The sequence below is a fragment of the Bufo gargarizans genome, chromosome 1 (assembly GCF_014858855.1).
Source record: "Bufo gargarizans isolate SCDJY-AF-19 chromosome 1, ASM1485885v1, whole genome shotgun sequence".
In the NCBI taxonomy this organism is placed as follows: Eukaryota; Metazoa; Chordata; class Amphibia; order Anura; family Bufonidae; genus Bufo; species Bufo gargarizans.
In genome coordinates, this window is record NC_058080.1 from 359,847,703 (window position 1) to 359,864,011 (window position 16,309).

General features: G+C 41.6%; 1 protein-coding gene across 1 annotated transcript in view; it reads right to left on the minus strand.

Annotated features, from left to right (window-relative positions):
- Positions 1 to 13,270: 13,270 nt before the first annotated feature.
- Positions 13,271 to 16,309, minus strand: part of PIGG (phosphatidylinositol glycan anchor biosynthesis class G) — a 73,019-nt gene continuing 69,980 nt past the window's right edge. Inside the window, exon 13 of the mRNA XM_044283434.1 lies at positions 13,271 to 14,339. Coding sequence (XP_044139369.1) covers positions 14,114 to 14,339 — 226 coding nt within the window. The 3' untranslated portion in view covers positions 13,271 to 14,113. The remainder of the gene's footprint in view (positions 14,340 to 16,309) is intronic.

The window sequence follows — 16,309 nt, forward strand, 5'->3', positions numbered from 1 at the left end:
AGGATGATCAGGTTAAAGGATTTGGTACGCTAGGAACACAAGACCGTATCTCATTATATGCAGATGATGTTCTGTTCTTTATAGATCATACGGAAACTACTCTCCCTAGGATTATTCAAATGGTCAAAGTATTTGGTGAGGTGTCTGGTCTTCTTATAAACTGGGCCAAGACCAGTCTGCTCCCAATAGATCCCCTGCCACAGAAAGAGGTTCCTGTTACACAGTTGGATATTGTCGATACTTTTCAATACTTGGGTTTGATTATATCACCTCGGGTTGAAAATTTTGTAGAACTTAATTTGATCCCCATAATGGTAAAGATTAGAGCTAAAATAGGAATCTGGCTGAAACTTCCCCTATCTAGAGCTGATCGAGTTTCACTAGTTAAAATGGTGATATTACCACAATTTCTTTATGTGCTTAGGAATACACCTATTTGGATACAAGATAAACATTTTAAACTTATGGAAAGAATAATTAATGATTTAATATGGGGAAGAAAGCGAGTTCGAATTAAGTTGGAATATTTGTATAAATCAGTGGAGTGCGGGGGTTTAAATCTCCCCTACTTTAAAGGGTATTTTATTGCAGCCCAGTTATTGATGTGCTATGAATCAGAGAACAGTGCACTGCTGGGGAAGTTGGTAACTAGTCACGCTCACAAAAATATTTTTACCTTGTTGGAATCTGGGCTATTGAAGAGCTATGAGCGAGGCTATAGAGAGACTATAAAACTACTCCTTAAAGTGTGGGCTACAACTAGGACATGGTTGAAGGTTAAGGGTTCACTTACATTTACGCCTCTTTGGCATAATTTGTATTTACAAAGGCTGGATGAAATTGCAGCTGACACATTTTGGCAGAAGAATAAAATTTTATATATTTCACAGGTAGTTAAAGACAGAGAAATTAAACCCTTTATAGAAATGACACATAATATAAAAAATCTTTCATGGTTTAGGTATTTTCAATTGCGATCTGTACTATCTAGTTTGGATGATAAGCGGCTGTTGGATATAGATAATCTATCTTTTCTGAATGATTGGGTAGGGGGTACACCTTCTAGAATAAAAATTTCAAATATATATAAGTTATTACTTAAGGTACGGTTTAGTGATATACACTCACCAGGACAAAAAGCGTGGGAGGTGGACTGTCCGAATTTACAAATAGAAGGGTGGGAGAATATTTTTGGGAATTTATCTTCATTATCCCAGAACTTCAACCATGTTCTAATACAATTCTATATTTGCCACAGATTATATATTACTCCCCTGTGGATGAATAAATGCGGGTTAAGAGATACGTCCAGCTGTCCCAAATGTGACACTGTAGGAGCGGACTTTCTCCATATGATATGGACCTGTCCAGAACTTATAAATTACTGGAATAGTATCAATAATTGTATTATGTATAAACTAAAAATTCGAATTCCTTTTGAACCACAAGTATTTGTTCTTAATGATCTTTCCAAACTAAAAAATCACAAGTATCAAAAGATTTTCCTGAGCAGAATACTGATGTTGGCTAGAGTTTTGATCAGTCGGACCTGGTTTGCCCGATCCACTCCAGACATAAATACATGGATGAATTTAACTGATAAGGTAAAGAACTATGAGAAAATTATATATAAACGGAGGGAAATTGAGTACCAGTGGAGTAGGATATGGGGTGGTTGGAGGATTGATTAGCTGAGGTCAAGTTGTTTCATATATAGGGGTCCTACTTTGACGCACCACAAACTGGGGGGGAGGGAGGGGAGGGTTTTCTAAATGTTATGAAAAGACGAGTTGAATATATTTATGTTTATATATAATTAGTTGGGTCACTAAGAATTGAGAGATTGTAAAAATTTCTTTACTGTAAATGTTTTGTATTTTTCCCAATAAATTTTTGAAAGCAAAAAAAAAAAAAAAAAATCCTTTTTTCCAAAGGACTTCCGAAAAATGATAGGTGGAATCTGATTTGTTGCTATGGGCAACTAGGCCAGTTTTCCTTTACACCAGTTTTGAGAAATCTCCCCCATTATGTTCTGCTTCTGTCCTGGCGATGGTAAATAAATTACCACCACCCCATGTAGCCTGGCGACCATAAACAATACAATCTAAATATCAAATTCAATTATATATATATATATATATATATATATATATATATATATTTTATATTCGTTGCAGGTTGTGCTATTAACAAAGATAAAATAAAAAAAAGGTTAAAATAACTTTTCCACTTCAACCAGCTACCGACTGCCTAACGCAGGGATGCGTCCTGCGGGCTGGCGGTCTGTTCCTCAACACGCCGGCGCGGCATCGAGATTTCCTGTGAACGCACGTTCACAGGATCGGAAGGTAAACTAGTTGATCTACAGCCTGCCAGCAGCGATCATTCGCTGGCAGGCTGTAGATGCGTTTTTTTAACCCTTGAAAGGTATATCAGACGCTGGTCTGTTAACAGCTTCTGATATACCTGCTACCTGGTCCTCTGGTGGTCCCTTTTGCTTGGATCGACCACCAGAGGACACAGGCAGCTCTGTAAGTAGCACCACACCGCCCTCTGTCACTTATTAACCCCTGATCACCCCCCTGTAAGGCTCCATTCACACGGACACCGCGGATCTGCAAAACACGGACATCGGCAATGTGCTTTCTGCATTTAGCAGATCCGTACATTGCCAGAACTATATAGAAAATGCCTTTTCTTGTCCGCAATTGCGGACAAGAATAGGACATGACATGTTCTATAGGCTCTACAAAAAACGCAGTGTTCGCCCGATCAGGCCTGATCTTGTGCGCACACTTGCGTTCAGTCCGCCCCACCGCAGTGACAGAATTATTTTTTCTGATCACTGCAAAAACACTGTAAAATCGCTGCGGCGCTATAAAGATCACTTTTGAGGGGCATGGCGAGTTCATAGAACCGCACAAGTTAGCGGAAATTATATATATATATATATATATATATATATATATATATATATATATATATATGTGTATATATATATTTTATTTTATTTTTTTCCTTACAAAGTCTCATATTCTACTAACTTGTGACAAAAAATAAAATCTCACATGAGCTCACCATACCCCTCAAGGAATACAAATGCGTAAACATTTTTATACATTTATATTCCAGACTTCTTCTCACGCTTTAGGGCCCCTAAAATGCCAGGGCAGTACAAATACCCCACAAGTGACCCCATTTTGGAAAGAAGACACCCCAAGGTATTCCGTGAGGGGCATGGTGAGTTCCTAGCATAATTTTTTTTTTTTTGCACAAGTTAGCGGAAAATGATTTTTATTTTCTTACAAAATCATTTTCCGCTAACTTGTGCCAAAAAAATATATATATCCTAGGAACTCGCCATGCCCCTCACGGAATACCTTGGGGTGTCTTCTTTCCAAAATGGGGTCACATGTGGGGTATTTATAGGGGCCCTAAAGCGTGAGAAGAAGTCTGGAATCCAAATGCCCTCCTAAAAGGTACTCATTGGAATTTGGGCCCCTTTGCGCACCTAGGCTGCAAAAAAGTGTCACACATATGGTATCGCTGTACTCATGAGAAGTAGGGCAATGTGTTTTGGGGTGTATTTTTACATATACCCATACTGCGTGTGAGAAATATCTCTGTAAATGACAACTTTTAAAAATTTTTGATACAATGAGATATTTCTCTCACCCAGCATGGGTATATGTAAAAATACACCCCAAAACACATTGCCCTACTTCTCCTGAGTACAGCGATAACACATGTGACACTTTTTTGCAGCCTAGGTGCGTAAAGGGGCCGAAAGTCCAACGAGTGCATTTAGGCTTTACAGGGTTGCTCACAATTTAGCCCCGCCCAAAATAGTAAACACACCCCACAAATGACCCCATTTCGGAAAGTAGACACCCCAAGGTATTCACTGAGGGGCATAGTGAGTCCGTGAAAGATTTAACTTTTTGTCACAAGTTAGCGGAAAGGGAGACTTTGTGATAAAAAAAAAAAAAAAAAAAAAAAACATTTCCGCTAACTTGTGGCAAAAAATAAATAAAAATAAAACTTCTATGAACTCGTAATGCCCCTCACGGAATACCTTGGGGTGTCTTTTTTCCAAAATGGGGTCACATGTGGGGTATTTATACTATACTGCCCTGGCATTTTAGGGGCCCTAAAGTGTGAGAAGTCTGGAATCCAAATGCCTAAAAATGCCCTCCTAAAAGGTACTCATTGGAATTTGGGCCCCTTTGCGCACCTAGGCTGCAAAAAAGTGTCACACATGTGGTATCGCCGTACTCAGAAGAAGTAGGGCAATGTGTTTTGGGGTGTATTTTCACATATACCCATACTGTGTGAGATAAATATCTTTGTAAAAGACAACTTTTCCCTTTTTTTATTTTTATTTTTATACAAAGTTGTCATTTTACAGAGATATTTCTCTCACCCAGCATGGTTATATGTAAAAATACACCCCAAAACACTTTGCCCTACTTCTCCTGAGTACGGCGATACCACATGTGTGACACTTTTTTGCAGCCTAGGTGCGCAAAGGGGCCCAAATTCCAATGAGTATCTTTACGATTTCACAGGGCATTTTTTTACGCATTTGGATTCCAAACTAATTTTCACGCTTTAGGTCCCCTAAAATGCCAGGGCAGTATAAATACCCCACAAGTGACCCCATTTTAGAAAGAAGACACCCCAAGGTATTCCGTGAGGGGTATGGTGAGCTCATGTAAAATTTTATTTTTTGTCACAAGTTAGTTGAATATGAGACTTTGTAAGAAAAAATAAAATATAAATCATTTTCAGCTAACTTGTGACAAAAAATAAAAACTTCCATGAACTCACTATGCCCATCAGCGAATACCTTAGGATGTCTACTTTCCGAAATGGGGTCATTTGTGGGGTGTTTCTACTGTCTGGGCATTGTAGAACCTCAGGAAACATGACAGGTGCTCAGAAAGTCAAAGTCATAGTTTGTAAACGCCCGATAAATATACACTTATTGCATTTTTTTTTTATCAAAGACATGTAAAACAATAAATTTAGGAAAAAATTTATATAGAAATGTAGTTTTAATTGAAAAATTAAACAGAAAGTGAAAAATGTAATTTTTTTGCAAAAATTTCGGTCAATTTCGATTAATATAAAAAAAAAAAATGTCAGCAGCAATAAAATACCACCAAATGAAAGCTCTATTAGTGAGAAGAAAAGGAGGTAAAATTCATTTGGGTGGCAAATTGTATGACAGAGCAATAAACCGTGAAAGTAGTGTAGAATTGTAAAAAGTGGTCTGGTCATTAAGGGGGTTTAAGCTAGGGGAGCTGAGCTGGTTAAAGTACTAAAATAAATAAGACATAAAAACTGCACAAATTCAGACAAAAAGAAAAAAAATGAAAATGTGCCTGGTCAGGAAGGGGGGTAAATGGCCTGGCCATCGGAGCTGGAATACATTAAGAGGACCCACGAGCACGTGAACATACACATCATACAAACGACCATTGTTGGCCGATGCCTATATTGTGACCCGCAACAGCGGGTCCACAATATACGGGCACAGGCCGTTTGTTCACCGCATCACGGATTTTGACCCATTCTTTTAAACGTTCTGCACTACGGAGTGCTTCCGTGGATTTTATGTCTGAGCCTCCACACCGCCAAAAAATTAGTGCATGCACTTTTCGGTGCAGATTGCAGAACCCATTCAAGTAAATGGGTCCGCATACAGCGGGTACATGGTCGGTGCCCATATATTGTGGACCCGCTTTTTTGTAGACTATTAGGCTATGCCTCTGGAATAGCCAAATGGCAAATGCCTGCAGCAGAACTAGGGGGCCTAGTTAGGAGCCTGGCTTCTGTAGTGGTCCTGCAATTGCATCAAGGGACATCAATGGGCTTACAGAAGAAGGCCCTTCCATCGGCCAGGTTCTTTAGTGATTGTGGTCACATTTAAGAGATTTAACAGATGGGCTCTCTAATTTCTTTTAGCCCAGCCATTATAGAGGGAGCCTGGCTGTCAGTCACCACCAAGCGTTGTGATCCTCATGACATCCTTCTATGGAATGGAGCCTGCAGACAAGGCAACTTATAGTATGACAACATGTACATCATGGTGTGTTAGGCTGAGTTCACACTACAGTTATTTCCATCAGTTATTGTGAGCCATAACCAGTAGTGAAGCCTACTCAGAGATCAGGTGTAATAATTTGATTTGCTTCTGTTATGTATTTTTAATCCGCACCTGGTTTTAGCTCACAATAACTGATGTAAATGACTAAGCAAATAACTGAGGTGTGAACTCCGCCTTATTAATGGTGTTTTCTGGGAGTATCCTCAGGATAGGCCATCAATATGTGATTGGTGGGAGTCTGACTCCAGGCACCCCCATCTGTGAGCTGTCTGAAGAGGTTGCAGGGTTCTGGTGACATCTGCAATCTCTTCTTAGGCCCGCCATGTCACAGGCCATATGTGCAGCTCAATCCCACTCACAGTTGTAATACAATGTGAGGAGGCTGTAGCACTCAGCAAAGTGCCATGGCCTCTTCAAACAGCTGATTGGTGGGGGTGTCAGACCCTCACTAATCAGAGGGTAGGTCATCATTATTTTATTCCCAGAAAATCCCTGTAAGGGGTTAAACAGGAGAACATAGTATGAAACAAAATTATTATTATTTGAATGAAACAAAAAAAAAAATCTGATCTAGATTGAGGTAAATTCAGAAAGTATCTAAGTAAAATCAGAATTAGATTTTTATAGTTTTAAAGAGGACCTTTCACTAGAATAAAACATCTAAACTAACTATACAGACATGGAGAGCGGCGCCCAGGGATCTCCCTGCACTTACTGTTATACCTGGGCGCCGATCCGTTCTCCCGGTATAGCCTCCGGTATCTTCATAGTTAGGCTCCACCCAGGGGAACCTGCCGGCGTCTCCTTCTCCCATGCTGTAGCGCTGGCCAATCGCAGCGCTCAGCTCACAGCCTGAGAGAAAAAAGAGCTACCGGAGGACAGGAACGGGAGAATGGAGCGGCGCCCAGGTATAACAGTAAGTGCAGGGAGATCCCCGGGCGCCGCTCTCCATGTCTGTATAGTTAGTTTAGATGTTTTATTCTAGTGAAAGGTCCTCTTTAAATAACATAACATTATAAGGAATAGCCTGAGACAAGATTAAAGAGCTGTTAAGGAGAAGCGAGAAGCTAAGGAAAAGAACACCGTACGGAGCACATGGCGTGACTGACTGAAGAGGTGTAGTGAAAGGACAGTGCTTGTAACCTGACTGGTGGACTGGGAGCTTGCTGCCCCCACTGACTACTAGGATAAGTCTTTCCCCCAGTTATATAACACTTGGGGTGAGACCAGAGAGTAGGGCTAGATGCACACGGCAGCCAAAGGCAACCATTAGCCTCCATGGGTGGGCGTAGCTCACCAATTGCAGCCAACCGCACCATCTGGTCTCACCTTTAAAATTTACAAAGCCGTACAGACAAATGTAGGATTGTGGTTGTCTTTAATACAGTACTTCCACTTAAAACGTGCCTACTGCAGCTACATATCAGCTAAGCATAGGGGGAGATTTATCAAAGCTGGCTTAGTTGCCCATAGGAAACAGTCAGATTCCATCTTTCATTTTTCAGAGCTCCATTGGAAAATGAAAGGTGGATTCAGATTGGTTGCTATAGGCAACTAAGCCAGTTTTCATGTACACCAGTTTGATAAATCTCTCCCATAGTCCTGTACAATCAATCATTCAAGCAATCATATACTTGACTTCAAAAAGGTTGCTTCGTATATACATACAAAAGTACAGTGGAGTAACAAACAAGTAAAATATATAAAGCTCATGTACAGATTTTTTATTTATTATTTTTTTAGAAAAATACAGTAATACACCCCAAAACTATTCACATTTTTGTTAGCTTTTTACATTACTAAAGCAGATCTCCAAATAGCTTCATAGTCAGTTAAAAGGATATTCCCAATATAACAATTTCCTCATAGTACTTTAAAAAATAAGATATATACTTTACATTATCAAAAGTGTTTTATTCACAAGAAAAAAAGTACCCAAGTACCTGTAAGCCTACCACTGTGTCAAGTAGCCCCGATTCTTTCCGAACAGGCATGCAAAGATTTGCTGCATGCATTACATATACTGTGGGCTGTGCAGGGCAAACATGCTTCTCCTGCACAGAAGAGAGCTGCTGGGAAATGGGTGGTCATAAACAGGACCCGTCACCTCTTTTGACAGGTCAGTTTAAAGGGGTTCTCCGGGAAAGTTAAAATAAAAAAAAGTATAATAAATAAACTCTTGAATGCCTTTATTTATAGTGGCTTATTTTGTCTAGGGGACAGTCCGCAAAGGAATTAAAATGGCCGCTGTAAGCTTCCTAGACAAAAATCTGCCCTCCTAATGACACTGCAGGACGGCCTGTGTGAAAACGCAGAGCACAGAGCAGGGGCCCTATGTAAACTCTGGTCCCTGCCTGCATCAGCACTGTGCTCATCTGTCTGCCTCAAAAGGGAGCCCAAGTCACCTTACCTCTGGGCCGGTCCTCATTCCTACACTTCAGCCTGCGAGCAAGAGGAGAGCTCCGTGAATGACAGCCAAGACCTGATGCGGACAGCAGAAGCACGGAGCAGTAACATGACTGATAATGCGCCGTGACTCTCTGTGATCTCTTTACTATGAAATCACACTGACAACTTTATCTCACTGTGATTTTGTAGTAAAGAGATCACAGAGAGGCACGGAGCATTATCAGTCATGTTACTGCTCCGTGCTTCTGCTGTCTGCATCGGGTCTTGGCTGTCATTCACGCAGCGGATGTCACGCACGGCATCCGCTGGTGTGAAACAGCCCTAAGAGTTTATTTATAGTAACAGGTCTTTCAGCATCTTCATGTTTTTTTCTTTCCCGGAGGACCCCTTTAGTGTAGAATACTATCTTTTTTAACTAAAATTACCATTCTGGAGAATAGATTAGATCAACTAGTATGACTATGTTGTGCCATTCCTCTATCATTCCAATTAGGCGTGTATGCATAAATCCCCAACTGAGCGACACTGCTGCCAGTTACACACGTCTAAATGGAATAACGGCACAACACAGCGTTATATGGAGAGATGCTCCAGAATAGTTATTTCAGGGGAATGGAATTAGTGACTAAAAGGACCTGTCAGGAGAGGTGGCAGGTTCTCTTTAAGGGCAGCATAACCTAGTGACAGATACCCTCACCCTTTCTTAAATGGCCCCAGCCACTTTACTAAAATCTGTGGGGAGAGTTTTTTTTTTGTAGCTTTATAAAAAAAATCTATAGGGCATTATAAAACGCCCTATATATACATTTGGACGTGTACAGTTTGTGATGTTTTATTTGCAAACATAGCCTTCTCTAGGTATAGCATTTTTCTGGCACTTTTCCAAAGGGTATCTCTAGAGGAGTTGAAAAAGCCAGAAAATAGGCCAGTTTAAATCATTACCATAAAAACCAAGTTAAAAATGTCACACAAAATGCTACAAAAAAATATATAAGAAATTAGTGTGAAAGAAACCATAAGATTCATTATAAAATTAATCAGCAAAACAATGTTCAATCTTATTAGGGCCTCATTGATTATAAAAATAAAAGAAAAAGCCATATTTTAATCGGCCAAATATATGACAAAAGCACAGCTTGTCATACTATTCAAATAAAGACCCTCTTCTGGCTTTTATTAAAGAGTAACTAAAACTTTGAATAAAATTTTAATACGATGTCCCTAAAAAAACTTTTTCCAATATACTTTATCAATTTTGTATTTTTCTTAGGCCCCCTGCACCCCGTGATCATGCTGCAGGCCGCAATGCACAAACACAGTCCGTGGGGCAGCCACAGCGGAACGCGGACCCATTCCCTTAAATGGGTCCGCGATCCGGCCGTTCCACAAAAAGATAGGACATGTCCTATCTTTTTGCAGAATGGAAGTACGGGACGAAACCCCATGGAAGCACTCTGTAGTGCTTCCGTAGGGTTCCGTTCCGCATCATTCTGCATCTCTGGATTTGCGGACCGTACAGGCAGGTGTACGGAGAACTGAGTTTTAAGTGCACAGTGAATGGTGTGCTTTAGGTAGGGAAAAGACTAAGAAAAATACTAAATTGATAAATAAAGTATATTGGAAAAAAGTTTTTTTTAGGGCATTAGGGACATCATATTAAAATTCCATTCAAAGGTTTAGTTACTCTTTAAGCAATTCATTTAGTTCTTATCCCAACCTTCTGAGAGTTGTACATTTTTATGTCTATATGATTCTATGAATGCTCCTTTTGCAGAATGAGTTGGCTTTTTCTACAATACCATTTTTATTGTGTTCACTGTGCAGTATTTAGGACATCATTTGGGGGTACATATGATATTTTGAAAACTTTGGTTTTAGGGCTCACGCACAATAACGTATAATTCTTCTGTGTCAGTTTACTGTTTTTTTTGCTCCCATATGCGGAACAATTCGCTTCAAGTAGGCTGCAAAAAAACCTGAAATTACTCCAATGTGCATTCTGTGTCCGTATATTCACATGACTGTTCCGAGAAAAGAAAAAAGAAGAGAACGTCCTATTTTTCTCTGCATTACGGACAAGGATAGGACTGTTCTATTAGGGGCTGGCCATTCCGGTATCTGTGTTTTGCAGATCAGCAATTTGTGGACTGCAAAACATCCAACAGTCATGTGCATGAGCCCTTAATTAGCACCATTTGGGGGCGCACACATCTTTTTGATTGCTTTTTATTCTTATTTTTGATAGGTTGAATAAATAGTCCGAGTTGTTACAGATAAAGCAATATCCATTTTGGTTTATTTTTTGGGGGATGTTGAGTTTTTTTTTTTTGTTAAACTTTTTTTTTTTTTCATTTTAATCCCACTAAGGGACTTTAACTTCACTTATATAGTATACTGCTATATTTCTGTATTGCATGCAGTGTATTATGCCCATCAGTTTTACAGGGCCTAATAAGCTTCTGCACATGACACACCTGGATGGCAGCCCATTAATCATGTCAGGTCCATGGGGTACAAAGGGAGTTCCAACCCTCTGTAAACCTCTCAGCCTTGACCATGGCATCTAAGGGTACGGTCACATGGTCAGGTTTCTGCATGCAGTTTTGGAATTAGGAGTGGATCATAAAAGGAGAGAACGTATAGAGGACAGATCATCCTCTTAATTCACTCCTGATTTTGGCATCCAAAACTGACTGTTTCTTTACCCTAAAGGGATAAAGTATTTGGACGAAAGTTATATCCAATGCTGTCAGTCACAGCCAGGCTCCTGTGATCACCAAGTCATACTTGTATGTCATTTGCAGGACAGTGCTCCCACTGATGACGTACATTTACATCAAAAGTTGGGAAGGGGTTAAAGTATGTTTCATTAGGCTGGGATATTAAAGATACCTCTATGCCCAAACTTGAGGTGTGAAGCTGGGCACATGCTATAAAAGGCACACAAATTTCACCCTGGGGCACACAGATCATGGTAACTAGTAAGTAATACACCCGTAAACCTGTTACACCAGACTTTAAGGTCATGGTATTTTACTATGCTTTATATTCTACCTGGAGATCTGCTGTTAAGGGAATGTCCACTCTTTAACACGATTTTTTACCTTAAAAGGTCCAAAATTGTATGCTGATTAATTTATCGTTATTGTGGTCAGAGCGTTTTTTTTATTGCAGAGCTCTCAATCCCCTATATAAGCAGCTGCCACTAGACTGGAACTTTACTAGGAGTTTACTGTATATACGCTGAATTGTAATTTTTTTTTTTTTAAAGGGCCAGAATGGATAAAAAATAAAAATAAGCATTACTTATCTCACTTTACCCCCCCTTTAGATTTCCTGGTCCAGGCTAAATACATGGAACATGGCTGCAAATGCCTGCCAGTCAATCACTGGCTGAGACAAGTCACTATTGTGGCCAGTGATTAGCTGAGTCGAGTTGGGACCAGAAAGCAGAGAGCAACCCAAACCAGAAGACCAATGACCGTAGTGGAGGAGCGGTGAGGCGAGCAATACTTATTTTTGACCCATGCTGGACCCTTTTTTCAAACAATCCCTTTAATGGCAACAGTATGCAGTAACCTTCATCTAGTGGCACAAACAAGTAGCCAGCATGACTATGCAGAGGATTTTGAGTACGTTAGCATGTGCAAGAGGTATCTCCTAAGAAAGAGAACCATTTTCCAGCGCCACCTATCGGAAGTGGCTCCCTATGAGTCAAGGTCCGATTACCAACAAGCCTTCCAATTTTACAAGGAAAATAGCTAAGCCAGATATCCATCCATATATAGCTGTTTGCTTGTCCTTCATGAGTATGGAGTGGGATTCTGGCTAGCTTAGTGCGATGCCTTGGAAGCGGCTTAGGCAGGGTGCTTTATCTCCTTAAAGAGATCAGTCCTGTATGGAGACATACTGCAAGTACTCCATGGTATGGAGACTTATTGGTGATGCTTCATGGGAAACGAATATGCAAAGAGGCATCTCAGAAGAAAGAGAACCATCTCACCAGTGACACCTATTGGAAGTTGGAAAGTGGGATTTTGACTCATATTTTGTCTTGGATCTTGATTTTCCCATCAAGCTTTGCCAATACGTCTTCATACCCTGGAGTACTTGCACTAAGGGCTCTTTCACACCTGCGTTATTGTCTTCCGGCATAGAGTTCCGTCGTTGGGGCTCTATGCCGGAAGAATCCTGATCTGGATTATCCTAATGCATTCTGAATGGAGTGAAATCCGTTCAGGATGCATCAGGATGTCTTCAGTTCCGGAACGGAACGTTTTTTGGCCGGAGAAAATACCGCAGCATGCTGCGCTTTTTGTTCCGGCCAAAAAAAACTGAAGACTTGCTACAAGGCCGGATCCGGAATGAATGCCCATTGAAAGGCATTGATCCGGATCCGGCCTTAAGCTAAACGTCGTTTCGGCACATTGCCGGATACGACGTTTAGCTTTCTTAGAGTGGTTACCATGGCTGCCGGGACGCTAAAGTCCTGGCAGCCATGGTAAAGTGTAGCGGGGAGCAGCATACTTACCATCCGTGCGGCTCCCGGGGCGCTCCAGAGTGACGTCAGGGAGCCCCAAGCGCATGGATCACGTGATCGCATGGCACGTCATCCATGCGCATGGGGCGCTCTGACGTCACTCTGGAGCCGCACGGATGGTAAGTATACTGCTCCCCCGCTCCTACTATGGCAACCAGGACTTTAATAGCGTCCTGGGTGCCATAGTAACACTGAAAGCATTTTAAAGACGGATCCGTCTTCAAATGCTTTCAGTTCACTTGCGTTTTTCCGGATCCGGCGTGTAATTCCGGCAAGTGGAGTACACGCCGGATCCGGACAACGCAAGTGTGAAAGAGGCTTAAGTCTCCATAGAGAACTGTAGCAAAAACAGAGCTAATCAGCACAGAATTTTGGACCTAAAAATGTCAAGGGGTAATCTGGAAATGATTTAAAATGGCCGTCAGCAACCTGTCCCAGAATCTGAGCAGGACTGGTTGTTTCCACTTGCAGAGCTGCCTGGGGGCCAGGGCCACACTAAACATTGGTGATTTTTCTTGTCAGACCATTCAGACATAATGGCATATCGTAGGCAGGATCACATCATTACTATCTATTGTAGAGCCGTGTAGTATGTATTGAAGCCCCGTCCCCTAAGGCAACCCTGCAAGTAGTGCCAACCAGTCCTGCTTACCTTCAAGGACACGTTGCTGGAAGCTATTTTAAATAATTTCCTGAGAACACAGTTCAAAAGGTTTTCTGAGATTTTGATACTGATGACCAAGCCTCAGGATAGGTCATCAGTATTTGATCAGTGGGGGTTCGAGACATCGGACACCCACCAATCAGCAGTTTGAGAAGGCACCGGAACTCCTGTGAACTGAACTGAACTCTGCCTAGGCCACGTGACACATGAATGTGTTGTCACTGGCCTAGGGAAAGCTGCGAGAAAGCAAACAGCTGATTTGTGGGGGTACGGGGTGTTGGACCCCCACTGATCAGATAGTGATGACCTATCCTGGGGATGGGTCATCAGTATTAAGATCTCGGAAAACCTTTTTAAAGTCAACAAAAAAACACAACTGTAACACTACTCATAGTTCACTTTTTGCTACATGGTTCTTATCTGCAACAGTAAACATCACACAAACCCCAGCTGAGATGACTACATGTATCACTTCATAAAGCAGCTTGGGAGAAAAGACACTCCAAATGAACAAATGGTAACGGAGACCCGTTACCAGAAGAATGTAAACAGTCACTGGAAGCGAACGGATGATGGCATAGCAGTAACATCCATGTGCCACAGCTGTAGAAGTCCTGAAAGAGAAGAAGATGTGCAAATTAGCGTGTGCACTCCAACAGTCTATGTAACATTAAGAAAGGATGCTTTCACACATAGGTTTTTAGTGTTGTGTTTGCAGTACAAACCACGGCCCCCAAATGTTAGCTGAAGATTTTTTTACATGCCAGCGTTTTTCTTAATTAGGTGCTATAAAAAAAAAGATCCACCTACTCAGAGCATCCCAGTTACAGCACCACCACTCCGGCTTAGTTAACAATGTGCACTACACATTTTGGCCAACAGTTAGCAGCAGAGTACAAGGCAAAGAAGGATCACGGGACAATCTCATCTGTACCTCCACGGCAGATCACTCTTGCCATGGCAGAAGACATATGTCAGAGGTAGTCAGTTGTTTTACTTAAAGGGGTTATCTCATGACTAATGTGAAAAATGAGAATCAGAAAGAGGTTGTCATCTACTATATGATCTCTAACAAAGCCAGAACCAGCCCTGTACCTCACATGGATCCAGAGATCTCCCCATTCATTGCTCTGCTAGCAGCTCAGGGGGAGTGTCTATTCTGCTGCAACAAACTGGGTGTGTCCATGTTCTTCCTATCACAGCTCAGGAGGCAGTTGGAAGGATGAAACTAAGCATGGTGGCCATCTCAGTGAGCCGGACAAAGGAATAAGAAAAAAAAAAACTAACAGCAGGTGGCGCTATACAGATACATTTTAATGAATAACTCAGTGGCTAAACAAAATTTTTAATTACATGCAATTACAAAAGAATTCAGATCAAACTACTGGTTTGAGAACTTGTAGAATATTTTTTGTGGACTAACCCTTTTAATTAACAGAGCTTCTCTGTGTTCTCAGATGAACACTGTGTGTGGTAAGGGTGCTGGAGTTCATTCAATCTTAGTAACCTGACAGGAGCTCTGTCAGGGGAGTAAGATAGCTTACTACCTCTGACAGATGCCCTCTGGGTGTTGGACGGCTGCAGCACGGATCAGCTATAGAGGAGGTTTGGGCAAAAAGCTAGGTTTACACATTGCCACAGTTTGCAAAAATCATGGGATTTTTACAGTGAATTCTGAGAACCGTATTGCAGCAGCAATGTGCAAACCCATCCTTATTGTACGGCACCAGAGCCTGATTAAGAAGTCAGTGATTAAGTCAGGAGGAAACCAGGAGAGTATGGAAAGTTTTATATTTTTTATTTTTGTGCCCGCACACAGTAGTTTTGCTCCCATAGTGCCTCTCTTACAGTAGTGAAGCCACTTGTCACATCTGTGACAGGTCTCAGAAGGTCTGAAAGAGTATCTACACATTAGTGATCTGACAGCCTCTTTTGGTTTACCTTGTCTGTGTGTTTCTGGTATGTCCAGACCTCCTGTTCAGGTGTGGATCATGTAACCTTTACCTCTCCCTATTTAGTCTGACTTTACCCATAGCTCCTTGCTTGGGATAGCTTCATTTGGTTTTGGAAGAGCTGGAATGTGGTTCTTGTTGGAGTCCTGTTAATCCATCATCCTCAGAAGTTAAGTGTTCCGCTTGTTATGTTTTGTATTCCCCCTCACCCCCCGGTTGTTTACTAGGCCTCAGTGAGACACTAGTTCTGTCACCAGGGAAGGAACAGGTGGTCTCTGCCCTGTCGTTATCTTTAGGGCATCCAAGGGTCACCAGGGTTTTTTAGGTTCCTGTGTATGGGTATCTCTACCATCGAGAGGTGCCCATACGGATAGGAGTTAGGGCCAGGAGCAGGGTTTTATAGGTAGTGACCCTTTTCCTTCCCTAGCGGTGAGGCCTAGTGCCTTTCCCCTTCCTTCTTGTTGTCTTTTGGTGTTCTCCCCTACTACATCCGTGACATCACTACTCTACTATTCAACCCAGCAGACATGATGCCATCACGGCATCGTGCCTGCTTGGGACAGTACGGCGGGGCAATGAGGCCTGGGCCCTAATGGATGATAGACCCAGCAGTCAGACTCGAGCCTGAGTCC